This window comes from Hoplias malabaricus, chromosome 14 (genome assembly GCF_029633855.1).
Source record: "Hoplias malabaricus isolate fHopMal1 chromosome 14, fHopMal1.hap1, whole genome shotgun sequence".
In the NCBI taxonomy this organism is placed as follows: domain Eukaryota; kingdom Metazoa; phylum Chordata; class Actinopteri; order Characiformes; family Erythrinidae; genus Hoplias; species Hoplias malabaricus.
The window spans coordinates 27,905,901-27,933,398 of NC_089813.1; the positions used below are offsets into that span (position 1 = coordinate 27,905,901).

Below are 27,498 nucleotides of genomic sequence, written 5' to 3' on the forward strand. Positions count from 1 at the left end.
TGCATAACACTTTGAACAAAAACTGTGTTTTGCGCCACAGAATATCTTTATTAGAATGTAACATACCATGAACCCTGAAAACCCTCACAAAAAGTGCTATGAAAAATGCATTTATGAGCAGAACATGATTTGGTCAAACAGGACAAGCATGCATGCATAGTCTTTCAAATATTTCTCTTTTTTAAAATAAATAATGAACTAAATAAAATGAAATAAACTCTTTAAGGCAAATAATAAAGGAAGGTCTGTCTTCAAATTAACAGTAAGGTACTTTGTGGCATTTGTGTACATGGGCGGAGCAGCAGTCACAAGATACCCTACACAGCTTGGATGTTGTACTGAGAGCCTTTGTATGATACAGGAAAGAACAGCCAACACTCACCTATGTCTTAAGAACAGCAAACATACAGCTTTCCTATATACACTATATAAACACTATATATTTTTTCCTGTGAGCACCCTCTCTGTACTGAACTTGAACAGGCCCAACCAATGAAAGTGCAACACGACTTTATTACTTAACACAGGGGAGGGAGCAAAGCTGCAATATAATAGTTTTTATATATTATTATTATTATTATTATTATTATTATTATTTTGTAGTTGTTAAAAAGACACAAAAACTGAAGCCTGTTTAACCTTGCAAAAGCAGCTACAATAAGTAGCTTTTTGGGTGGCGCCAAAACCAATTCAGGAAAATTCTGCAGGTCAAAAAGAAAAATCCCAACCTAATGCCACCTCAGCATTAAATATTATATATAAATATTAAAACAGCAGAGAATTCCCATAATGCTAGCTATAGCACACTAGTGTAACATGGGAAAGCTTTGCTTTCTGTTAAGAGACCAAGGGCGACGTGGCCCTTCCAATGAAAGATACATGGAGATGACCTAATGACTTGACATTGACCCCTGACCACTGCTCCCAACACTCATCCCTCTTTAAGATAATTCCCCTTGCAGCCTATAGTGCTCTCTGTGAAGGGCAAGTTATCAAGAGCATTGTGCGCTGCTTCTTCCCTCACTTTCCCCATCCCTCAGAGGGGTGTGTGAGTGTGTGTGGCCCACTGATTCTCTCCAACCCCCTCTGAGTGAGATTACACAGGATTAGCCCACAAAAGAAGCGGCACAAGCTGGTCCTGCTCTCAGTGACCCACCAGCCCCTCTTTTGCCTCAGCGGCCATTTTAGAAAGCCCTCTCACCCCCTCCCCTGAGCCATGATCAGGACAAGCACAGGATAGATGGGAGTAGTGAGATAGTAAAAGAAAGACTATGTAAAATAGAAACAGAAAGGAGAGTGTGCTATACAATGACAATTGGAGGTGGGGAGGGTGGGGGCAATTTTTTCTCAGAGATGTAACCACTGGGAAAGAAGTGCAGAGCAGACGTGTGATTCTGTGAACTGAAGTCTGATAATCCTTACAATAAACTATAATTCATCCGTGTGTAGTTGACACAATCAAATTCAGAATCTCAGAAGGCCATTAGGTGTATTAAATCAGCTAACTTAGATGGCTACTTACATTACATACAGTGCCTTCTCTGTGGCTGCACAACAGCAAATGAAGACCTGACCAATGATGGGAGTGAGGGAGGCAAACGAGACAAGAAATGGTACGGTCCACTTTAGGGGTGTCTGAAATCCTATTATAAAATTTGTCCAGGCCTGAATAAACTATAAATATTTTGTAATATGTTGTTTACAACATTATAAATGTACTGTAACATTTACAGTGACAAATCTTACAATTACAATAAGTCTAAGATTAAGAAAAATTACTAAATTTATTTGCAATTGTTCTCAATTAGGAGGGTCTTTTTAAATCCCCACATAATTTGAACCATGGTGACAACTGATAATTTTACAGTTTTTTTTTTCATAAAAAATATGCTATTGCAAGTTTTTTTTTTAAGTCAAACAATAAAAGTAATGGGACAATAACAAACCAATCCCCATGCATAGCCTTTCAAAGACCTCTTTTATAACCTGGTCTCAGTATGGCTGTATCCAAAAATTAACCTGGGAATATTTTAATCTCTAATGTGTCTCCGGTTAAACTGAAGAGCAATTTGGTTCTGCAACAACTAAATGATCAATAAATATTGATTAGCTGGTCTATAGTTTGTTCCATAGTAACACAGATAAATATTAAATCTATTTCACTCTTGGCATTCACAGATGTTCATCATAGAATTACTATCTTAGGAGGGTGGGGCTGTGGGAGCTAGGGGTCATACCCCCACCAAATAGTAAGTCTAAATATGGATTGTTTATATTTTTACATCGTTATACAAGGAAGCAACAGATTAGTGCTCAACAGTCAACAATTTGTCTGCACTCTCAATGTTTTTCTCTCAAACTTCACACACACTACTGCTTTAAAATCAAAGGACTAACACTAGACAGTAAATGGCTATTCACAGAAAAGCTTAGAACCTGTGAGTTTCTGAGCTAGTTTTAATCATGAAAGACGAACAAAAAGAGAAATGAACATGTGTAACAGTGATACACAGGATAAAGCACCTGGATCTGAGTGAACCTTATGCCACATAAACACTACAAGCCTCATTAATCAATTCAGAACTTAATAGTTGACATTAGTAAATTAAACTGACCTGCATCTGTCTAGGTCATTACCAAGCTGAAAAGACTCAAATATGATCTTTTGTCTTTATATTACACAGATCTGTTTTTTTAGGGATGTGTAGATATGTCAAATCCAATCTTTCAAATCTGATTTGAGTAATTTGATCCTGGTAATATGAATATAGCCTTAAACCTCTGTGTTCTCTTTTTTTAAATAACCATGATTTTCAGATTTGTTTTATTTCTCTGGTTATAAAGCCCTGTGTTTATTTACTCTGTGAATTGGACTCGTGCCCAAATAAATGCTATGGCGAGTCGATTCCGAAGAGTTGGGTATGTTCAGCTAGGTCCTACTTATATATCCCTGGTGCTGTAACACCATCTGAGAACCTCTTCTACACAGCAGGTAACATGGCTTCCAAAAAGAGTCAACCTTAGCACTGAATATATCACAAATTGTTCATTCAGTTTCATTGCTGAAATAAACATGAGTGGTTTTAAGTATCGTGTCTTTAAATCTATTTTCAAATAAAACAACTAATCAATAAATAAAAAAAGATAAATTAATCAATTATAAACATAATAATTAAGTTTCACTCTAATTGCTGTATGGTATAAAACTTGCAACAATATGGCTGTTGTTTCCATGTTCTGTTTGGAAAATGGTTGCAACTACTGTCAACAAGAGTCCAAATGTAGTGAAGAAATTACGTACAATTTCTTCACTACATTGTACCCATGAAATATTGCCAAAAGAGCATTACTAAATCAACATAAACTCTGATGGTTTCTATCTGTTTACCAATACAGATTAGCTGGCAAAACCTCCTCATTCAGACTAGACATCAGATCAATACAAAACTTCAAAAGTTAAAACATTAAGCCCCAGTATATACTATATCACGATAGTCTAAGTGGTGCACTGAAGCCCCAGAATGCCTTCAAACTTCGCTTAATGGGGCTGGATATCTCCAGCACTCTTTTAAAAGGCACCCAGCTAGCATATAATGGCCAACTGAGAGTGCTAAGCTATGAGAATACGTTGTGAGGGACTATAAGACATTCCATTAAATTGATCTTCAGAACACATTTACCTGACTTTTAACAGTCTTAGTCCTTGTTCCACTTAAATCTACAACTTATTTATCCCTCACAGGTTCAAAAAAGGTCAAAACAAAGAATAGTATCAAAATATTTTCTAAAAAACTGGTGGCTTACGAAATACATAGATCTAAAAACTGCTGGGTAGAACACAGAAAAATAAAAGCTACGATGTTAATTAAGCTATCAGTTAACCCTCCAGTAACGGTTGAAAGCTACAACAAAGCTACCACAGACAGTTACATCAAGGTTCTTTTGAATACAATTTTAGGCTAAACATCACTGATAAAATGAATATGAAATTCCTAATTAGTATCTGAGCAGTTCAGTACAACCACAAGCAGGCATTGCTCTGTTTACCTGTGAGCAACATCCCTGACTGGACTAATTAGAACTAATTACAATGTTGCTTTTAAGCCAACAAGGTTTGAGAGACAGTCGAAAGTATTTTTTTCTGACTCATTGTTCTTCTGTAGATCTATCAAGGCAAATTTAACTAATTCTCCTTGAGCATTTCTCATTGGGCCAGAATAACTGATAGTGGAGGTAATTAATGCAATGTTTCTTAATCTTGCTTCTGGGTAAAAATCTGAAATTGCAACTTTATCTCCACTCATGTTCATGATTCTCTAGTTTGGTTTTGAAAGACATTTGAGCAGATCAAGTACAAGAGTCTAAATCTTTGGATCTGTGATTATCAACAGCAAATCTCTGCTGCATATCGTTTTAATAGGGGAATTAGACTAAAAAATTGGATATAAGACACAGAGAGAGGCAGAGAGAGATTTTGCTAAAGTAATTAATCAATGTCCACTTTCAGACTATAATCACACCATACACAAGTACTTTTACTCTTAATACATGACACTTCACATGCATTCAGATCCTAGGAAAGCACCTACAAAAATATCTCAATTTCACAGAGACTCACAAAGACTCAGAGATAAATATAATATGAATGCCACACTTTGGTCCAGTGTATCATCATCCAGTGTATCATCATCTAAATAAGAGGTACAGACGAAAATTTACGTAAAAGTGGACCAATTAAGACCAAAATTAAAAAATGTCAGCATAATGAAGTATTTCAAAATGCCAGCTTTTCTGGATAAATTTAGGTCAGGATTGTTCACAGAAGTGCTGTTAGGACCACCATCCTAATGATTTTACATTTATTCATGACTGAAATGTGCAGAGAGGACTTGGGCTAGCCTACAAACAGGTCCTTAAAAATGCCAGGGGATCGAGAAGAGCAATAAGGGGGTGAAGTTAGAGTTAAAGCATGGTCTAACCTTCCTCCTCTTTGATGCTGGGCTGTGGGGGAGTAGGCTTCCTCTCTGGCCTCTGTTCGGGAGTGCCACTGGGCACGGGAGTGCGCTCAGCAGAGACCCATGCTGGTTCTGCCATGTCCAGATCCTCACTGCTCACGGAACTCTCATCCTGTGAGGGAAAGACAGAAGGAGTGAAAGGGAGAGAAGTTAAATAGTGGGAAAGGGTAGAAGAAGTGCTGTGAAAATAGCTGAAAATGCATCATCAGAACTAATACTTGAGCAACACTTACAGTTATTGATATGAATAAAAAAGGGTTGATTTAGATAACACATAACAAAAACGTATCACATCAACACACCAATAAGCATTTCATAAACTGCATGCCTAAGTCAATACCCACTTTTGCACTATTTTTACACTGTAAAACACAAAGCAATTTATAAAAATAATCACCACACGATAAAAATATGAACAGAATTCTGACTTATTTGACCTTGATACAACCACTTGCTTAGCAATAACATGTCCAAAGTTACATATTTATTAGATTAGAAAGACAAAGACCTATGATGTTTTAACCACACAATGTGAAAAATGCGAATTACTGGTTATACATTCACAATGTACCCTTGTGCAAAACTACAAGCAAAAAAGGGACATCCACCTGTCTCGTCTGGTCAATCGTATCTGAACGACAAAGAAAATAACATTTTTAAAATTCTGAAATGGTTTTAAACAAAGATGAACTAGAAACATAACTTTCTCTCTGATGGTTTATAATGGAGAAAATAGTTCACAGCGGTTGCAAATGCTTGCAGGCTCATTTCAAATATAACAGATAAAAAATGTCAATGCTATCAACTAGAGTGGAAAGTCTACTACATACCCTGCTTAAATTGCCAGGGTTTTGTGATGTTAATTTACCTTTAGTGCAAATCAATTGAAAGATACACAGAAATCATTTAGAGGGGAAAAAATATATTTCAAAAAATAACAATAATGTGTTTGCTTAAGTGTGCAGGTCCTCTTATAATTGGGGATGTGGCTGTGTTTAGAATTACTCAATCACATTCATTCATTCATTATCTGTAACCGCTTATCCAATTCAGGGTCGCGGTGGATCCAGAGCCTACCTGGAATAATTGGACGCAAGGCGGGAATACACCCTGGAGGGGGCACCAGTCCTTCACAGGGCAACACAGACACACACACACATACATTCACTCCCACACTCACACCTACGGACACTTTTTTCAGTCGCCAATCCACCTACCAACGTGTGTTTTTGGACTGTGGGAGGAAACCGGAGCACCCGGAGGAAACCCACGCGGACACGGGGAAAACACACCAACTCCTCACAGACCAATCACATTCACACTCATATTAAAGTTTCTTTGTTCAACCCAGTATTTAGAGCAAACGCCCACATTTCTAAGGCATTAGAAATACCATGGAACCAAGTGAAGATGTTCATCAACAAGTGGATAAAATATGACATTGACTTTACCAAGAGCTGGACGTTCGTACACATTTGATGAAAACACAAAAAGAATACAGGTCCAGAAAGAATTCTAAAACAACATTAAAAGAGCTGCTGAAACTTCTGCCAATTACTTGTGACAACACTCTTCCATATTACTCATATGTTTGGGTGTAGGATGGCAAGACAGACGTTTTTCCTTACAAAGAAAAACATCCAAAAACTGTGGGAAAGGAGCTATGATCTAATGAGTCCAAAGTTTAACCTTTTGGACAAAAATAACCACCCAGAGTGAAGCATAGTGGTGGCAGCAATATGCTTTGGGACTGGTTTTCTTCAGCTAGAACTGGGGCTTTATTCACGGTGGAGGGAATTATAGACCGTTTTACCTTTTCATATGACAACAAACCAGTTCTCTAAATCAGCAAAAGAATGTCTTCACCAGAAGAAGATAACAATTTTGGAACGATGCAACCAGAGCCAAGACCTGAATTCAAATGAAACTTTGCGGGGTGACCTGAAGAGAGCTGTGCACAGGAGATGCCCTCACATTCTGACAGATTTGGAGCACTTTTGCAAGGTAGAGTGGGCAGATTGCTTTGTCAAAGTCCAACCCACACAAAAAGATGGAATACTGTAATAGAACCATAAGTTGTTTTAAAGAGTATTAGTTTATGGGCATTCATATTTACACAATTATTATACTGTATATTTTATGTATATTTTTCCCTCACAAATATTTTAGGCCGTATTCAAATTTAATTGGAGAGGATATATGTCACATTGAATGTGGAAAAAGTTTAAAATTATTCATCTTGTTCTCATTTTTAAATCATAAATACCTGACATTTTAACAGGGGTGTGTAGATTTTCATATCCATTGAACATTTCCTCTTTTGCTCTTGTTTACATGGCCTGCCTTTTTATTATCACATTAAATTCCCTTTCGTCTGTTTTGAAATTTTGAGAGGAAATAGAAAGACAATGGTGGCCTAGTTTATTTTGGTTAGTCAGCGTCAATCCATTCAGAGTGTTTGTCCCACTCTGCTGGCAGCAAATTCCTGCTTGAGGAAGTACTTCCCACTCCCACCAAACTGGGAATGGGAGGGAAAGAGGACGGCTCAGTGTTAAATAATGAGTGACTCGGAGCGGTGCTATTTTTAACTCTGCTGGAGCCGGAACCCCAAAGATGCTCAACGTAGCGTGACACTTACAGAAGTGGACGAGGAGGAGGGCACAGGCAGGACTGAGGAGTGCAAGGAAAATGGGGTCTAGTTTGAGAGGAACACATGATTATGTAGCTTACTGTCAATACACAGAAATATAAATGCTGATCTGATAAGGCAGTGGCTCTCAGCCCTGATTCTGGAGTAAAACCGTCCCTGGATATAGGGGACGGCAATTAATTACATCACATGTGATCACATTATGATCTGTAGTTCTTTATCAGTGGTCACGGTTCCTGCCCACAGGACACTGTTGGCTGAATATTTTTGGTTAGTGGACTATCCAATCTTACATACACAGCACACAGTAACACACCCCCACGCCAGTGTCACTGCAATGCTGAGAATGATCTACCACACATAAAAAATACCTGGACTATATGACTGTATGGTCAGTGGAGCTGAGAGAATGGACAGTGAGCGTCGAAACAATGAGGTATGATTGATGTAATGTATCATAAAAACAGCCTAAAGGGTGATATTACATTTTTTCCTGATTGCCCACCCAGACCAACATATGTTGTTGTGTTCCTTACTCTGAAACACTATATCTAGTTAATTAGAATCAATTAAAAATATCTCTACCCATATGTAAGTCCAACACCAACGTAAACTCCCTGCTAGTAGAACATGAATATGTGTAAAGAAGAAAACACGAACAAGTGTAAAATGATTATCAGGAGTGTGTGTGTGTGCGTGTGCGCATGTTTAAAACATGTTGACACACGTCAAGTGCTATGACCCATCTTATCACCTACACGAACTGCTGGCAGGTGTAAAGACACCTCTTCATGTGGTGGATTGCACTGACAATAGAAGAATGAATAAGCTTTCTGCTTTTCTAGAGAACCATCCAGAGCTTCGGACGAGCCCTGCCATCTGGCAAAGCTAATATTAGCATCTGTATTTTACTCTTGGTCCAAAAACCTTCTTTTACCACTATGGCTCTAAAACCTTTACATCAAATCATACAAGGTGAAGAAGAGAACACACCACTCTCTGTGATTTCAAAGGAAACACAGCTGCCTTTATAAACTACTGGAAGGACTGTTTGAAAAATCCCTAATGTAAAATTAATAACAAAAATTACTGCATACTTCATTGTTAGAGGCGATGTTCACTGTTTTTTTTTAATTAAGATTTTCCTCACATTTTCTATCTCTCCCATTGTTTGTGTCACATCCCTAGATTGGTAAATGGGGGAAAATACCAAGGGTCAAGGTCCGAAATGCTGAGCAACGTCAAAGAAATGGTATCTGGAGGCTTTTGGACGTTGGAGAGACCTCTGAACATTAAAAAGCATGAAAAGAGATGAGGATGTTGCTCTATTTCTGCTCCATAAGGCAGTAATAATGTCTTATTTCTGCTGTTACACTTGCATTACTTAGGGTGGATTAAACAAAAACCAAAAGTGCTACAGAACTAAACAACACAAGTTACAAATAAGTTTCTTTGGTAATTTTAACAGTGTCAACAATTGTTAGGCAACAATTAAAGGCAACAATTGTCCATGTTGCCTTTAAGACTTCATTTAAATTGTTAAAAAAGTCCTGAATATGTCCAAAAATATGTAAAATCCCTCCGCCATGGTTTTCACACACTATACATTATTTATAATGTCTCTGTCCTGACGCAATCTTTTAAGAACGATGTTTAGAATTAGACTATCTATCACCGCTGTTTATCAGGGTAATAACATATGGTTAACAGAAACAACACTGTTATAATTAGCAAATTTTAGTCTATGGTTCCATCCCTAACCCAGTCTCTCACTGCTGTGTGCTTTCCCAATACTAATCAGACTGGACCTTTCTTATGGCCTACACCGCTGAAGTCACCAGCCCCCACCTTAGCATCCTGTGCATGTGCCATCCCCTCACCCATTTTCATCATAACAATCTCCCTTCCATAACCATCCCCCAGCCCCTACCAAACCCACCCACACACACACACAGCTCTGCCACCTCCCATTCCCATCCTCATTTCTACATTCTCTAAGCCCCCTTGCCTACCCATCCACATGACTACTCGACATACCCGCACACTCACACTCACTCACTTACTCACTCTCTCACTCACTCACTCACATTCGGTTTTATACAATGTCAAGATGTGGAGTCATGCATGTGTCCCATATGTATTATATATAGGCATGAATGTACCTATAGGCTATGTATACAATAAAAAAATATGTTTTATGTGTGAATATAAACAATTGATATCACAAGGATCACATGGACAAATTTTAAAAGTCCTTGCAGGCCTTGATGGTGGTATTCCTTCCTGTTTCTCCAAATACACAAACACACATGTATCTGCTTGGTCCTATATACAAACCCTTAAAAGCAAGCCCCCAACCCCCATCAGTACCCTCACCCAAAACACCACTGGCAGTTTCTCTACTAACCACCCCCACCCCCTGCCTTACCCCATCCGCTGGCACTCCAATCAAACAAGGCCCTGTGCTGATAGCGTATAAGAATGTCAATTCCATATTCTTCTCTTTCTCTCTCTGCTTTGCTCCTCACCCTATATATCTTTCCCTCTTGCACAGTGTTTATCGATTCCCATGGTAACGGGCAGACTGGGATTGGGGGGGGGGGCGTTAAAAGAACAGAGAGGCCGTAGAAAGAGAAGGACGTGTGGGTGTGCACTGCATATGGAGGTGTGTGGTGGGGGTAGAAAGATGAAGAGTGCATGGGTGCAGTATTTGTAGCAGCCACTGTTATGGGCTGTGATTCAACCCCCACCCCAGCACCCCATATTGTCCTACTGAGACTTGCCAAAGCTCAAAGGTAATGTGAAAAAGCACTTAAGCGAATCCTGACTGGCGCAGCTCCCTACTGCAAGCAGAGACATTCTGAAAACTGAAAGTTGCCACTATGTGCTTTCTCCAAAAAAAAAAAAAAAAAAAAAAAAAAAAAAGACTGACAGTTCAATGACTTGGACTGCTGACTGACTAAACTCACGGTTGCCTTTGAATCATACCTTCACTGGAAATTATGTCAGTGTTCAGATGATACCTGACAAGATCCTGAAATATTAAAGAATGCTTCACAGTTTAAATTTATTAGACAAAAAAAAATCCCCCAAAAATGTGTTTTGTATGATCAAAGACATTAGTTTCATCACAGCCTTTTCTATCCCTTTAAAAACATTGTGGAGACTGTAGAATATGCAGAGGAATCTGACATCTATCAGTAGCTGAAGAAAAGTATCTTGTTGTGAGAATCAGTCCTAGAGGACTGTGTATCGTGTGATGCAGTCGGCTGGTGGTGGGAGAGGACTGTACAGCCAGAGGGCTGGTGAGAGAGATAGGTTAAAGGCTCAGCTCAAGAGACAGACTGTTCCTTTCATATATGTCTCTAATTTTCACTCCCATGATAACTAACTAAACTAACATTATCTCAGACTGTAACTGACTACACAACAAGAGATGAGGGATCAGTGAAACAACCCTGAAGCAACCATCGCTGACTCAGTGCTAACCGTTGCATGTACTGTGCCGTATGTACGCAGTACTGTATGCATGTAGCATTTATGTGTTTAATACTGTTTTGTTACTGCTTTACAAGGTAATTTCTAAATATATGACACCCATTGTTTTATATCTCTTACTTACATTACTGCGTCCCCGACCCACCCCAACTCCAAGCAAGATTTACAGACCTATCATGCTCTTATATGGAGTTAGGCGTAGGATACTATTTCATATAAATGTTCAACAATAGATGATAACAGACATGTTGTTACTGGTAGGAAGAGAGAGGGCTGGGCCTTATGTGAAGCTTTAATGAACTGACATATGATAAATAACATCTTATCCTGTGTATAATCACAACTGTAATTACCTACCATTTATATGGCAAGGATACTTTACGTCACACTTAGGGCTGTCCCGAATACCATTTTTAGGTCTTTGGAGCTTTGGTAGCTTAATATGGCGAATATTCCAATTTTCCGTGTGTGTGTGTGTTGTGGCAGTTTTTGTCGTTCAGAAAATCTGAATTCGATGCCTGCTTTAAAATCCAGAGTCTGTGGTGCAGCTCCTGCTAACTTGCTCTCTAACTCGCACATGCACTGTGTGGCAAAGGGCACAGAGTACATGAATTAACCAGAGCTTCGTGGAGGTGGTCTAATTCAAGGTATAAAGCTGACAAAATGAACTGTAGTTTCACCACGCTTCGTTGTAAGTGTATTGTTGTAGGGTGTTAGTCCCTTTTAGGCCTCATTCTGGACTTTTATGTTGATGAGGATGAATACGAAGTGCTGGGGGAGCAGACCGTTTTTTTTGCTGTAGAGCCTGAAAACAGATGGAGTGGAGCACTGTCTTTATCAATTTATAAAAGAAAATGAATACCAGAATCTCATAATGAAAAAACAGAATACCTACCAATGAATGAATACCTGAACAGCCAAATATTTGAAGCTAGCCCTAGCCACAATATAACCATGCAATTAGGATTTAACCTATTATAATTTCTTCAGGTGTAAATGCCACAGAAACAAGCCATATTTAACTCCACTCTCTTATTGATTCCTTAACTTACATTCACAACGTTTAAATTCAAATAACCAGGTTGAAAAACAAAACCTCCTAGTAACAAAAACAAATTGCGTGTACAAGATATCTTTTTGTGCTGCAAGAACGATACAAGCAACTGTCAATAAACAATGATAATAGTAGGCAAGTTGTGCAGAGAGTACAGTGCTGATGTGCACCAATAAAAGTATGTTCTACAGCAAACAGTTCACTTCTAAGCAAGGCAACATCTGCAATTTTTGGGTGGACATGATTCTGCCATTTGTTGTGTACCTGTATGTATCTGATGTTCACATATCTCAATACAAACCAATGTAGAAAAAGTTCAGTAGGTCCAGCCCCAAGAAAGAGGCGTTATAAAGAACCCTGACAAAAATAGTTCAGACTGAAGCCCCAGCACCAATGCATTCCCATGCTCTCTTATGTCCGTTAACACACTAACCTGAACACACACACACACACACACACATGCACAGGGGCTCCTGAATACATGGATGTTTGTGATTCATAGGCTTAACCTCAAGAGGAATATGGTTCCCTATGAAGTTTGTTTAGACCCTGATGTGCTTGGTGTTGGGTCTATTAGGTACCAAGTAGGGCATGGCATAATACAGGGAGGAGGGAAGAAAAAGAGAGTGAGAGAGAGAGAGAGAGAGAGAGAGAGAGAGAGAGAGAGAGAGAGGGAGAGAGATGCAGAGAGAGAGAGAGAGAGAGAGAGAGAGAGAGAGAGAGAGAGATAGAAAGAGAGAGAGATAGAGAGAGAGAGAGAGAGAGAGAGAGAGATGCTTAGAGAGAGAGAGAGAGAGAGAGATAGAAAGAGAGAGAGAGAGAAAGAGAGAGAGGGGGGGGGACAAAAAGAGAAAACAATGGGTTATATAGAGGGGAATACTAGACTTAAAGAGCAGGGATAAAAGTCTTTGAATGATATTTGTGTGTGTGTGTGTGTGTGTGTGTGTGTGTGTGTGTGTGTGTGTGTGTCAGATCAGTATGAGAGAGAAAAGCTTATAGGAGCACTGTGTTAAAGTGCTATAATGTGATGGAGGGACACGAAAGCCCATCAAGATACAGCAAAATGTGAGTGAGAAAAAAGGGGGATGAAGACTGGACAGATTCAGCTAGGAAAAAAGGAGCTTCTGGTAAATGGTCTAATGAGTTGAGAGAGGATTTAGCACAGAGGGCTGCTCTCCAGCTGCTTCTAGCCCAATAGAGTGGGGGATGAGGACGCAGAGAGAGGAAGCGTGGGAGAAATGAAAGGATAAACTGAAAAAGAACGTGAGTGAAGTATAGAATTAAGTGTAGAATTCATGCGTCATCAGTCATTCAGAATTTCATTCTGAATGTGTTTATGTGGGGGTCCATGTTTCATCATCAAAGACATATTTAATTACTAAGTAGTTACTGAATAATATGCTGTACAATTAAAAACTAAATAATAAATCCAGGGCTCAAGAGATTAAAAAACAAAATAAATTAACACTGATTACTTTGGGGTCGTAGACTGAAAAGATTGTAGTAAATCGACCGTCACACAAAAAACACTCCCACGTTCTCACATTCCCTTCGCCACAATAAGCACCCACCAGGACATCCTGACTTCCACAGTTATAACACACTCCTTATTCAGCACACACAGTTCAAACAATGGGTGTGCCTAATAATACTGTAAGGTAAAGTATGGGTTTGGCAGGTTACACAGAATTTGAAAATGCTGCTCAGTGTCTTAATAACAAAAAAATATAGGAGCATTGCTATGTCAAGACACATTATTGCAAGTTGTGTCTAGTTCCCCTGCAACACTGCCTCTGTACTTGCCTTATTGTCTGCCATTTGTTTTTCAAAATGTTCCATTGAGTGAGTCACTACTTCTTTTCAGTTTCGCATCACATTGTGGGAGAACAATGTCCATCAACAGTTTTAAGTATGCATTGTGGATAGTTTACTGCACTCAAGGTTAACATTTTTAAAAGGGGACGTATTATGAAAAAATAAAAATAAAAAGAACCACTTCTTGAGTGCATTAACACGTTAGTTTAGAGGTCTGGTGCTTATACCTACTCACACACAGAAATAAAACCAGCAAGTGTTTTGTGTCCTGCCTAAGTCTAAAAACATGGGATAAAACAAATCATTCTAATATTGTGCTCCACCTAAAGTAGGTAGCATGCATTTCAGAGTTGCCCTGCTAACGTTTCTGAGTGTTCTGGCATAGGTGGGCCTGGACCAAACTGGACCAAGGCCCACACAGTCAGCCATAGCTAATTCCCTGCATGCATCTTCATGCGAACGGACACACTCTTCTTCCTGGCTCTTTTGTGCACATTTCCGCAATGTGGAGAGCAGGCAAGGAAGGCGTGAGAAACATGAAACATTGCCGCTGCTTTTGTAAACCACATGAAGCTTTCTGCAATTCTAACACACTAAAATACTGATGGACATAACTATCTCCATGTACTCCAGCCTATAGTTATACTACAATAACATTGAGTGACACTCTGAGTTACTGCCTCTGTTACTTTCCTCAGTGAGTTGTGTGTAGTGTGAATGCATATATAATATTCCAAGGACTGGGAAATAATATTAAATGAACAAAGTAAAAAAGTGCATTGCACTAAGGGGCTAATATCTGCGGGAAAAAACACATTTTTTAATTTTAACTTTTTAAATTTTAATATGAAGACATGAACCAGTAGAATCTATACATATTTACACACTTTAACATAGTCTACTCTTCCATGTTTGGACTGTCCCGTATACTGAAGGAGAGCCCAGGTTGGACAAACACTGTGCCATGTGACTCAAAAACTAGCAAATATTACTGTTTACTTTGAGAATCTTTGAGAATCATTCCATTTTCTGCTCATTTAGTAATGGACAAAAATGGACAGCAGGTACAGAAATATGTTTTCTTTCATTTCAAATAATAAACATGAAATTTAATTATATCTGAAATTATAATTATATCATAAATATGAAATTTATCTTATATCTCTCCTTTTTGAGCTCTAAGAAATACATAAATAAAATTAAATGCAATTAAAGTGCATTTTTTTACTTGATTAGAAATTTAAAAATTAAAATATAAATTATCAAAGAAATCTCAGTGACTAGCTGTCGATTTACATGATGATAGTTAAATGACTGATTCATCCACTCATCTTCTCTGCTTCATAGCTTTTTATTTATTTATTTACCCTACTGGTCTCTGTCATACTAAGAAAAAGACCATGCATGACATCTTTTAAAATGATTCCCAAGTTTATGTACACTCAATTATACTTATTTGGTGTGTTTTTACTCATCGACATTCTGATTATTTAATTAATAATGTACATCTTTGTAAGATCATGCAATTACTGATCTAATCAATGCCAATAGCCCAGACTCTCGTGTTTTTATTGTGGCTAGCAATAAAGGTTATATTAAAGATATATTTACAGAACCTTTTATACATCAAAATATCTAATAATTATACACAAAATGATATAAATCAATAGCTATATTGCATATAAAATTTAAACCATTAACAGAGATGTAACCATGTAACCAACCATATATTTTAGGAATATATGGAAAATGTGTAGTACAGTGTATTGAGCTTTTAAATCCTCTTGTTCTGTCCTGTGCAAGTGTTTTCTTTCTCTACCTCTCTCTGACACAGACACACACACAGACACACATGCGCACAATGTTACTTATTGATTTAATGCAGATTGTGTGCATTGTTGTTTCAAACACAGCAGTGTACATTGTGCTCTATTGTTAGAGCAACAGTTTTACACAAAAGCAATTTTTAATTGCAGAACAGCTGTATGGCTCTGCAGCAATGGCAATAAACAAAAGCAAAGTGATACACACAGTAATTTATCCAGAGATGGGAAAAAGTATGGACAGTACAAGCTGATGTTAAAGAGGGGGGCTTAAAAAAGCACCCCAAAAACAGTGGGTTACCATGGGTTATTTTCAAATCATTCTACAAATATGGATTAAATCTCTTTTCATAACAAAAATAAGCCTTATAATTATTATTGGTTATTATATTATATTTAGCTGCATGTCCAGTTTTCAAGTTCACTTTTACTTGACAAAACATCAAGAAGCAACCACCAATCAATGAAACACAAAAGCACATGGCACAAAAGAACAAATCCAGAAATACTGGAGACCCTACAACTACACATAGCTTATAAAGAATGAGGCTGGAGTCAGAACTGAATAAAGCAATAGCTTTCCACTCTAGTTTTTAAAGAAGGGCAGTCATGAATATATTCGAGCACTTTGTTTAAAATATTTGTGGTAAGGCTGCATAGTTTAATACAATTTCTCTGACAAAACTGTGGCTACAATTTGAATGTAATCCCTTTCTGTGAAATTATCTTGCCTCTTTTTCACCAAGGACACAAAAAAAAATCAATTTTTTCAGGTTAAAGACTTGAATGCTGAATGTGGTGTGCCAGACTACCATCTCACAAGCTATGCGTAATGTTAAATTTCTGCAATTAAAACTACATTATTTAAAGCAATGCTAAAAAATGCAGGATATAATTAAAATTGCAGTAGTTACGATCTGAATATGACAATCTTTGAAACTGCAATCACAATATAAAAATATTATTTGTACAACGCTAGTGGGAGGCATGACATTGAACAAGCTGCCACTCAGAAAAGAAAGCCTGGTCAGAGGGGCTGAGGCACTTGAGTGCATGCTGAGGATTTAAAAGGTAAAGGGGTGAAGGAGCTGAATAAATGAGTGGCTTGAAGATCATGGTCGACTCTTACAGTGTTTAACCGGAATCTGCAGTGAATTCAAACACAGACAGTAAGCCAGTGCAGCTGACTGAGAATGGAGTGATAACAGTTCATGCTTAGTGCGATTAAAAAAAGTTTTAAAATTATTGAATAGTATTAAGGGACCTCAATCAATGAAGAAGAAATTGAGTGGGGAGTAGAGCTCTAATGACAGTGAAAATCTGTAGTTCAGCATCTCCCTAATGCCAAAAAAAAGGGAGAAAGCGAACAAGGTTGTACTTAAGAGGGCCCATATTTTAAGGCATATTTTATTTTTTATTTTTTGTAATATAGAAATGTTAAAAGTTTTAAAAGCATACAGTGAATACATGGAAACCAAGCTGCAAACACAAGACAAAAACCAATGGGCCTATACTTGCCTAAATATCTGCCTACTCAGCATGCAGTATTTTAGCTCCGCCCATTCACGCTGAAGCTATAAGGTGTGTTTCATCATTGACTGCAATACGGTGTAGCCACTGAGAACAGACCTATACTACCTATTACATACAGAGCTTGGGCCTCAAAATGGAAGGAGATAATATATAAGGCCCAAATAAAGTGAAAAACACACAGAAATTTAACAAACCTATATTTTTTTAACACACGGAGGACACCATAACTTTTTCGCCAACTATACAGCAGAGATAATATTTAGCCAACCGGTTTAACTGAGAGTCGACAAGAAGGATGAGTTGTTACACTTGGTATAAAGGTCAGAAGAGAAATGCTCTCTCCATATGCCCTGGCTTTAAGAAAGAGTAAACAGACGCAGGGCTCTGTTTACACCTCTTTACCCACGAGAGCTAACCCTGACTCTAAATCCAAACACACAGAAAAACAGAGCACGGTGGGAATGTTGAAGCTGCGTTAGCTGCTGGAGGTCAAACAGAACCGGGTTAAGTTCTCTCGGTCAGAGGTTTCTAGCATTTGAAGCACTAGCGTTAGTTTCAACAGAAGCGAGGCTGCATCCCGTTACTTCATAATTAATGAAGGAAGGCAAAAAAAGAGAAACGTTCCTCTCCTACCTCTTTCGATTGCAGCACCAATCTTTTCGCTTCAACCGCCTTATGAAGCCGGTTACAGGGTTTTAAAACGACAGTCTCACGCTCCCTCTCAGGGTCCTGTTGGCTCTAGTTCTGTTCTAAGCGCTGGACCCTCACTGACACTGAAGTGGAGAAGGAGGAGGGGAGGCGGGGCCTCGCACAGCTCCGGGGATAACTGACAGCTGTGACTCCACCCTTCCTCATCCCTCTCCATCCCATTTATTAATACATTCATGTCAGGGGAACAATATTTAAAGGGCTCGTGCCATGGAAAACTATTTATTAAGCATTTGATGTAAACACTGTTAGACTGTCTATAAAACCCCTCAGCCCTTATTTGGAAATTAAGCTGTTGTACTTGAATATACACTATAGCCTGTTTAGTTAAATGTAAAAAAGCCCTAATATATAAATTAGTTATGGCCATTTTTAGCATAAAGAGTGTCACATAAATATAAAACAACATATATTTTATTATTATGATATATGATTTAACGCCATATTTACCACCCTAAATTACGCGATAAAATTAACTATTTATTATATATTTTTGAAACTTTGCTTAGACTTATTTTTCAACAAACGTGTTCTATTGAAAACACTGCAGTATTCACTCAACTTAAGTACACGGCCCTACAAAATATTTAAATGTAAAATATTTAAAGTACATATCTGAATGTCTACTGTTAATAAAAACACGAGTACCTAAAATACAGATTTTGATAAGTGCTCCGGGCAGTAGCAGCACATTTAGTAGGTGAACACTGTCCCCTAGTGTCAATATCGTATAATTACTCAACATCTACAACTAGCTCCCTAAATGTAGTGTAACTTATCAAGTTCGGATAGGTTAACTACACATGCCCTGCTCCAGAAAGGAGCATCAACAGCACATATTATACTTTATCAGATTCAGCACAAAGTCTTGGTAAAGTATTGGCTTAATTCGTAGTGCTGAACTGTAATGTTTCTGGAATGGACTGCTGAATACTCTAGGTCATTATATGCCCAACTTATAACAGCAGGCAGCTTTTTGAAATCTCATTTCATACAGACACACATATTTCTGAGCTCTACAGAGAGAGGTATTTGTAATGAAATGCTATTCTAGGCACTCAGGTACATACTGTTGCTGAGGCAACCAAAGCTAAAGGAGTTTACCTTGACAACCACATACTGCATATTACAGCCCTTATGCCTGTGGCGTAATGTATGGAACTGTACGCCTTTTATATTAAAAACCTTTTAGACCCTCTGAAGACTGCAAATGTTTAATTTCAAAATGCTCTACATCCATTTTAACAATTTAAAATGTATTATTTATTACTATAATAAATATATATAAATATATATATTAAGGAAGACTATACTGTGTTTTGTTTATGAAAACCATCTTTTATAGAGCTCAATTTGGCTCCAAGTAGCTGGTGAAATGTAATAAACTATGTAGGTGGAATACATTAAAGTGTAAATGTGGTGGAATCATTCATTCATTTGTTTGTTAGTTTTCTGTAACTGCACATCCAGTTCAGGGTTGCATTGGATCCAGAGCCTAAAATAATGTCCACATGGTTGGCAAGGTCATTCTGGGTTCTTCAAATATTTGATTGACTATTAATATAATTGAAAAGGCATATTATAAATAATGACTCTATTTATTTATAAATTTTAAAATGATTAAAAAAACTGGTTTACCAAAATATTAAATTTCCACTTACCACAGCAATGGTGTCAATCATTCAAGATATGTATTTTACCCACATTTTGCTTCATTGGTTTAGAGATGGAGCTCTGATGCTAATGTTGCTAACAAAAACTTAAACTCCTTCATTGTCTGTAACCGCTTATCCATTTCAGGGTCGTGGTGGCTCTGGAACCTACACAGAATCATTGGGCGCAACGCAGAAACACACCCTGGGGGGGGGGGGGGGGGTGCCAGTCCCTCACTCACACCTATGAACGCCTTTGTTTATTTTGTGTGTGTGTGTGTATTGGTACATCTAATAAATTAGTTCAATCTATTAAGTATTTCACCTTTACATCTGTCCTTTCTCTTTCCCCTTACTGCCATTTAAATGCATAGAACTTACAGTGGGGAAAAGAACATCAAAGTTGTTCTTTTGTCTGCTTGGTCAGTTTAAAACACCCCTCGGCTCTCACCTGTTCATTGGTATTCATACACTGTAGTTTCATCTGTTTCAGGTAGGTGGCAGTAAGAGGCATGTTGTAGTCGATGAGGTCCGGGACCAGAGAGGTTGGGCGGTCATTTTCTGTGGGAGGAAAATCTCTTTTAGTCCGTTAGCATTACAGCTTTATTCACATAAACATAATCATATTCATCCGCTTACACTATCTTACTCATATAGGTTTATATACACAGTGCAAAAAAAGAAAAAAAAAATGTGTAGGCAAGTAAAAGCTCTTTACAATGAATCCATGTACAACACCATTAGTATATTCCTGAATGAAAATTGTAAGATAATTAAACTATTAGACCATTTTTGTTATTTTAAATACTAAGATGATAATGGAATTTTCCTTTTATGGCTAAAAAACACTGTTTAAGTGTTTCCAAAGTATTTCCTATCCTTATCCTTTTTGTTTTTCTTCTGAGGTTTTTGGTTTCGTTGCATCAGTGACAACATATAGATAATTTAGCAAATAAATCAGTATGGACTCATCATTAACTACCACACGATTCATTAACTACCACACAAATACACAGTTCTATATCTGTCCACTGGAGGGAGTTGCTGAGGATCAATCCAGCACCAAAAATCCTACTGAAAATCCCTTGGGTCTTTGTTAAGTCAAACACAATAAACAGTGACTTGTCTTTGTTTCATACAGCACTGTTGACTTTTGAACGTGCCTTACCACACTGTCAAACAACAGCTGCACAAAGCTACGAAAGGGCTACAAGACGTAATATTTGGGGCCAAATGGGAATGATAAGGGGTACATAGAAACGGATTTACCCAAAACTACTAAAGTTCCCCATACAGTCTTTGTTTGACCTGGCCTTTGCTCTCCTAAAAAGCATACAAGATTCTCTCAGCAGCATCAGAGTGTGCATTAGGGACCTGGCTAAGAGAGTGAATTAGTCACTTACATGACTAACAGCAGATAGACGTCATGTCTGTGTTCTAAAGTGGCTTAAGGGCTACTGAATATAATGCACTGTAAGTACTGTAGACCAGTGAGATCAAATACAAAAGTAATTCATTAGGCTGGACAGGGTATGCTGTTTACATTTTGTCTCTGTTCAAATAAAACTCAATTTTGGTTATTGAAACATATGAGCTGTACTTTAGACTGAACATTTCATGAAGAAGGGTTAAATAGTACTGCTTCATAAAAGATGGAAATAAACTCTGTTAAATTATATTAAACAATTTAAGAGCATTTTTAACTTCATTTGTGAAACTGGCAATTTGGAGACACACAAGGTTTCTTTGGAAAATAACAATTATGTTTATGGCATTTTGGAAATGCATTTAGTCAGAACAAAGTACAACCTGAATTCTGTTACAGAGATTCATTTAATGCAGTGTTAGGAATATTTCCCGAGGAATCTTAGAGGTATAATATCGGGGCCCTGCCTAACCTGGAAAATGGTATTGTGAAGTGGGTAATTGTGTTGCCATAAATTCACAATTCCATCATTTAAAATAATAAAATGTTGAAGGTTCGGTGTGGGTAAAATGCAAGTATGCAGTTATTACTCACTTAATTAAATAATTATGTAGCAAAATATAATTTCTCCAAAAACAAATGTAGTAATATATATATATATATATATATATATATATATATATATATATATATATATATATATATATATGATTATTTATCATTTTCACATTCATAAGAGATTACAAACCAGACTGCTTTGTAGTGCCTGACTGAACCAGTTTATGTCCCACAGAAATGATTCCCACTTGGGGATGTTTTAAAATAGATTTCTCACAAAATCTTTGATACATCCAGGTCAAGAGGTGTCAGTGTAATGGGTGTTTCATAGTTATGGTTTGCTCCTTTAAATATCAGTCTTTAAAACCATTAAATCTAACTGAATACATTGTATTTTTATTTCGAATACTAAATATACACTTGGCAAAAATTCAAAAACTGAAATTACATTAAAAAGACAGCATTACAAGATTAATAACATAGTTACATAAATGTCTGGATATGAGACCATGAGGAAATACTGAACCTTCTTTTAAAACATATCAATCTTTGAGCTTCAGCACTCTGTTTGCTAGGAGGTGTGAAAGATGTGTCTGACCTTTGAACTCTGCGGTGCTAGGGTTGATGTGCATCCTCTTCTGGCACTCCCCACAGCTCATCAGGAAGCGGGTCACTGCCTCGCGAGGCAGGAAGGCGTATGTCTCTGCAATCTGCCCACCGGGGAGAGAGAAAGGAGGAGGATGAGGAGAAAGTAAAAAGAAGGAGGTTTTTAAATTTGGGGGATGAGGGGGAGGGGGAATGCAATTGACCTAATCATGCTATAGTTGGGGTTTTTTTGAAGGGGGTAGTTCATATTAACTGATATTAACTGTTTTGAGGTTAGAGAGCGTCATTCATTTTAGCATACTCTACACAGAGTTTTGGCATAATATTGATTTTTTCAGTTTAAACCACAAAACTAGAAGAAGTCTTTGCTGTTAGATCTTATCAAAGACAAGCAAATATGTCAAATATGGCAAAAGCAATAGAGAATATTAGAAAAATTGTGCAACAGAGAATCTAATGTGATTACTGCCCTTAGGTCATGGCCAACATCCAACATTTGCATATACCATTACATGAATAATTATAAAATACAGAAATTAAAACTAAATCCAGTTAAATCAAGTTAGCATTACAGAAAAAAATAACACTTTTTTACAGTGTGTTACATAACAAATGAAATGTAGACATTTAAATAAATATATTGTCAAATATGGGTCTATTCTGCCTGAGAGCCTATTATTTTAAGAAAACATCTGTGGATATTGACCATTTTGATATCACTGTCTTCTAAATGTTGTTCTGTAAAGTTTGTCTAACCTGGTAAAAGTAACTACATAATAAATGATTTGTGAGCTGAGCACGATGAGATCAAAAAGCTGTAATTGGGCAGGAATAAAAGTAACAGAAACTGCAAACTCTGCTATATATAATGTTACATAGCCTGGTAAAAAGAGGGTATGTTTCCTGGTTATTTACAAAGTCTCTGTCCCCTGTCACAAGAGAGCTGCTTATCCTGGGCTAAAGCTTGGATTTCTCCTACTCTCTCTCCCTCTCTTCTGCTGCTGTTCTATGAGCGACCTTCACATGGAGGAGAGAGAGAGGGATGGAGATGGAGAGTGGTAGCATTAACAGCAGGCTCCTCCTGCCTTGGGCAGTACACAGGGAAAAGGCCACACGGGGAAAACACACACACACACACACACACGCACCCACACGCACCCACACACACACACATGCACCTCCCAGAATGCCACAGTCACACACACCCCACCCCTTGTGGCCTTGCTGTGTTGGCTGTGCTATGAGACCTGACAGCAGCCCTCTCCAGGGCAGAGTCTGAGGAGAGGAGGTGAACACGAGCTCCAGGGCACAGTACAGGACCCTTCTCCAATCTCTCAAGTCCCCAAAATACACACACAAACAACTGCATGGCTCACATTAACCCTACTCAACCCTCTCCATTTCAACTCTCTGCTCCTTTCTAAACTACATCAGGCCTGCGGATTTCTCTTCTGTGTTTTTGTAGTGATAGGCCTTCACATGAATGCTTTCTTTAGCACAGAATTACAAAAATCTTTAGTCTTGGAAGCCATAAGCACAATTTTTCTGGTAAGTTGAGGTCCCAGAAACTGTTATTAAATGTATTTTAATACTGGACCCCATATATTTGCAGATATATTTTTAAAGAAATCAAGATTAGTTAAGGTAACTTCAAATTCTGGACATGATGTACTGTAAAAGCCACTGCCTGGACAGCATTAATGAACCAATGCAGTCAACATTAGTTACCAATTAATAAAGTTGGTCATCCACCACTTATTATGCAGATAAACCAATGCAATCGACAAGTACAAGATTCCATTAATGTTTAGTTAAAATAACAATATTCTGTCAAACCATTAATTTAAATCCAAACTCGCTGTTATCCAAAGTGTGGTGTTTAGATTTCTGAGTCAGTTAAAAGCAGTCATCCCAAGCATGTGAAATCAGCTTATGACCACAAGAGGGCAGAGATCTCAGACATAAACAGGACGAGACATAACACGCCTGCAGGACCGAGCTTGGTTTGATGAAGTGTCTCAAAATAAAAAGTTAATTCCTGTATGTCTGTGCAGACCCTAGTTTAAAAAGAACCCTCCATGTTTGCCACATTGGTGTCTCAATCAGCTTCTCAGAGCTCAGCATTTCAAATTTAGCCCTAAATCACACTTTTGTCAAGGTTGTTAACATTAACATTTTGTAATGCTGGTTCACACTCTTAAAACTTTCAAATGCAGAGGAGTTAAACTAAGAGCAAAAGATTTGAAAACAGCAATCTTTCTTCCTTAAAGCCTCAGCACAGACGTGGAGTTGGGGGTAAACAACCTATCGGTATCAGTCATGGTTGATTATGGCCAATCAAAGCCTGTCCAACCACAGCAAATCACACCAATCATGGAGAATCTCTGCCAGTCACAGCTGATTTTAAAAGTCACAGCCAATCAGCAAGCACAGAGGGCAATGAGTATCAGCTAGCATCAGTGACGGACAGCCGAGCAAGGCTGTGTGGGACTCTGTGTGCCAAATGTCAAAAACAGACCTATCAGCCGGCTAATTGCTTTAATTAGGTGATTAGCCAAGAGCTCGGTGGGGGCTGGAACCTGACACCTGCTTTCACACACTGTGGGATCATAGCTAACGGCCCGGACACACCAAGCCTTTCTCAGACAAACGCTGCTAATCTGGGATGGGCCGATGTAAGTAAAAAGGTTAAAATACAAAATGAAAGACACAAAGATCCTAGATACATATATGTAGCTTTTATTTTAACCTATTTAAACAATATGGATATAGGTACGGAGGGAAAATTGATGCAGTGTTTTGCATGTCTTTGGTGGATGTAAAACCCAAATCAAATTGACACAAATCCCCTTAGCATAAATATATAAGCCAAGAGATTTTTGCATTGGAGCTAAGTAAAGTAATAAAGCTAACAAAGCTTAAATACATCAGTTTAGCATTAAACTACAGCACACACATTAGATAGTACTGTTTGGCAAAGGGGGAAAAATTAATGTTGGTTCTTTGGCCAATTAAACCACTGCTTTAACATCATTGTACGGTTTTAGCAATAGAACAGCAAACAGCTAGAAGTTGTGGGTTCAATCCCTGCCTTGGGTAACTGTCTTTGAGGTGTTTGGTGTGTTGTCCCTGTGTCTGAATTTCCTCCGAGTGCTCTGGTTTCCTCCCACCGTTCAAAAACACATGCGTGTGGGTTGATTATTAGCTATTCAAAAGTGTGCAAACACTGCGACCCTGAACAGGGTGAACTGGTTACTGAAGTTTTAGCTATAAGTAAGTCATATAAGCAAATTTACTGGATATTACTGAACAATGGTATACAATTTGAGATCTATGATGATTTAATTGTGTTAATATGACTTCTGAACAATCATTATTTTAATAATCATTTATTTTGACCAGACCAGTCCTTGGCAGAATATTAAACCATGATATATTTTTAATATGTATTCTGAGTGTTTAAGAACCCATCATAGATGCAGTGAAGAGTCAGTTAAGAGTACAGCTCAGAGTCCCCCAGGCCCTTTAACCTGCTCCTGAGCTAGAGGAGAGAGCTGTTCACACAAAAAGCACTCGCTTTACATTGTTAGAAGCCACTGATAAGCCACTCTGTATCGCTCACTGAGGGAAATGAAATTGGACAGAGATGCTATGAAGTAAATGAAAAATTGTGAGGGCGCCCTTCCCACCAAATACAATAATATGCTTCCAAGTGAGAGTCTCTTGCGTCTCCTTAGCTTCACTACCATTCTCTTTGGACATCTCATAGTCTTGGTGTGCAACATGCTGTATTTCATCTGTCTGTGGGCAAGCGTTTCACATAATGAAACCCCACACACAGTGAAGTAGGTCCTGCTTATTTTACACGTAATTTTGAATTGCATTTGGTTGCCCGGTCTACAGCATTGTGGGCTGCTTGAAGCACACAATAGCGCTACAGGTGCTGCAAGATGGCCGCGGTTGCCGCAGCAACAGCCTGAGCCGACCACTATTAGCCATGCAAATATATTAATGGCCATTAGGCATTTATAAAATAGCGCTAAACCAGTCATGTCGCTGGCATGTTACCCTAGATGGCCCATTTTGTTAGTTTAAGTCTCTGCATGAGAAATTGGCATAGACAACACATTGTTTATTCAAACTAAACACATTACTGTATGCATATATGGATCCGGACCCTACCCGGAATCACTGGGCGCTAGGCAGGAACACACCATGAAGGGGGTGCCAGTCCTTCACAGGAGACACACACTCACACATTTACTCACACACTCCTATAGATACTTTTTGAGTGGTCAATCCATCTACTAACGTGTAGTTTATTTTGGACCATGGAAGGAAACCGGAGCACCCATGCGGACCCGGGGAGAGCACACCAAACTCCTTACAGACTGTCACCCGAAGCAGGACTCGAACCCTTAGCATCTTAGTGTATGCTATCCAAATAAACTGGGAAGGAAAGGGAAAGGGGCTTATGCAGTGTAAACAGATTATGCATTTTTTCCAAATCGCTTATACACCTTAGGGGTTCTCATTTTTTAGTTTATTTAGTATGATACCTGACACCACCACTCACAAATTAGAAACACCAATTTATGTTTCAGAACATGCACCTATCTGGGACAAACTGATCTGAGCTAGGTTTCCTAAAGCATCTAATCAGGACTTCTTCAAAGTTTGTAGGAGCATAGTCTTGCGTTGTCAGACTCTCTATAGAGAGTCTGGTACCTTTTGCCATTTAATATAGCCAAGAACCACCTACTACTGCAGGAAAATAAGTGTGACTCATACACAAAAGGACCAATCACAAGTGTTATTTTGGCATGACGTGTGAAGGCAGTCTTTCAGGTAGGACCAGTGGCAGAGCCCGTACAAAATGAGAGTGCAAAATGAGCGCTAAATGAGAATGGTGCTGTGGGGCTTGATTCAGATATTTTCACAAAAGTCAGGAGCAAACCCTGGGTAGGGTGTCTGTTCCTCACAGGGTAATACACACTCCTGGGGTTTGTATAAATTAAATAATTAAGGTAAAAATCCCTGTACAGTCATTTGCAGTTAAAGGGGTTAAACCTCTCTTAGTCAGCATAACTCAAACATTTTGGACAAAATTTATTTAGATTTTTTTTATGTATCAATTTATTCATGGTCTAATTATAATGC

At 38.2% G+C, this 27,498-nt stretch overlaps 1 protein-coding gene across 3 annotated transcripts in view; it reads right to left on the minus strand.

Annotated features, from left to right (window-relative positions):
* Positions 1-27,498, minus strand: part of nol4la (nucleolar protein 4-like a) — a 65,765-nt gene that overhangs the window by 13,651 nt on the left and 24,616 nt on the right. The window contains exons 3-5 of one of the 3 annotated variants that reach the window (XM_066644499.1): positions 22,331-22,442; positions 20,200-20,309; positions 4,980-5,127 (exon numbers count right to left, since the gene is read on the minus strand). In XM_066644499.1, coding sequence (XP_066500596.1) covers positions 4,980-5,127; positions 20,200-20,309; positions 22,331-22,442 — 370 coding nt within the window. Of the gene's footprint in view, positions 1-4,979; positions 5,128-18,021; positions 18,151-19,757; positions 19,876-20,199; positions 20,310-22,330; positions 22,443-27,498 lie in introns of those variants that run through there. The other 2 variants (XM_066644500.1, XM_066644502.1) reach the window with 2 other exon arrangements.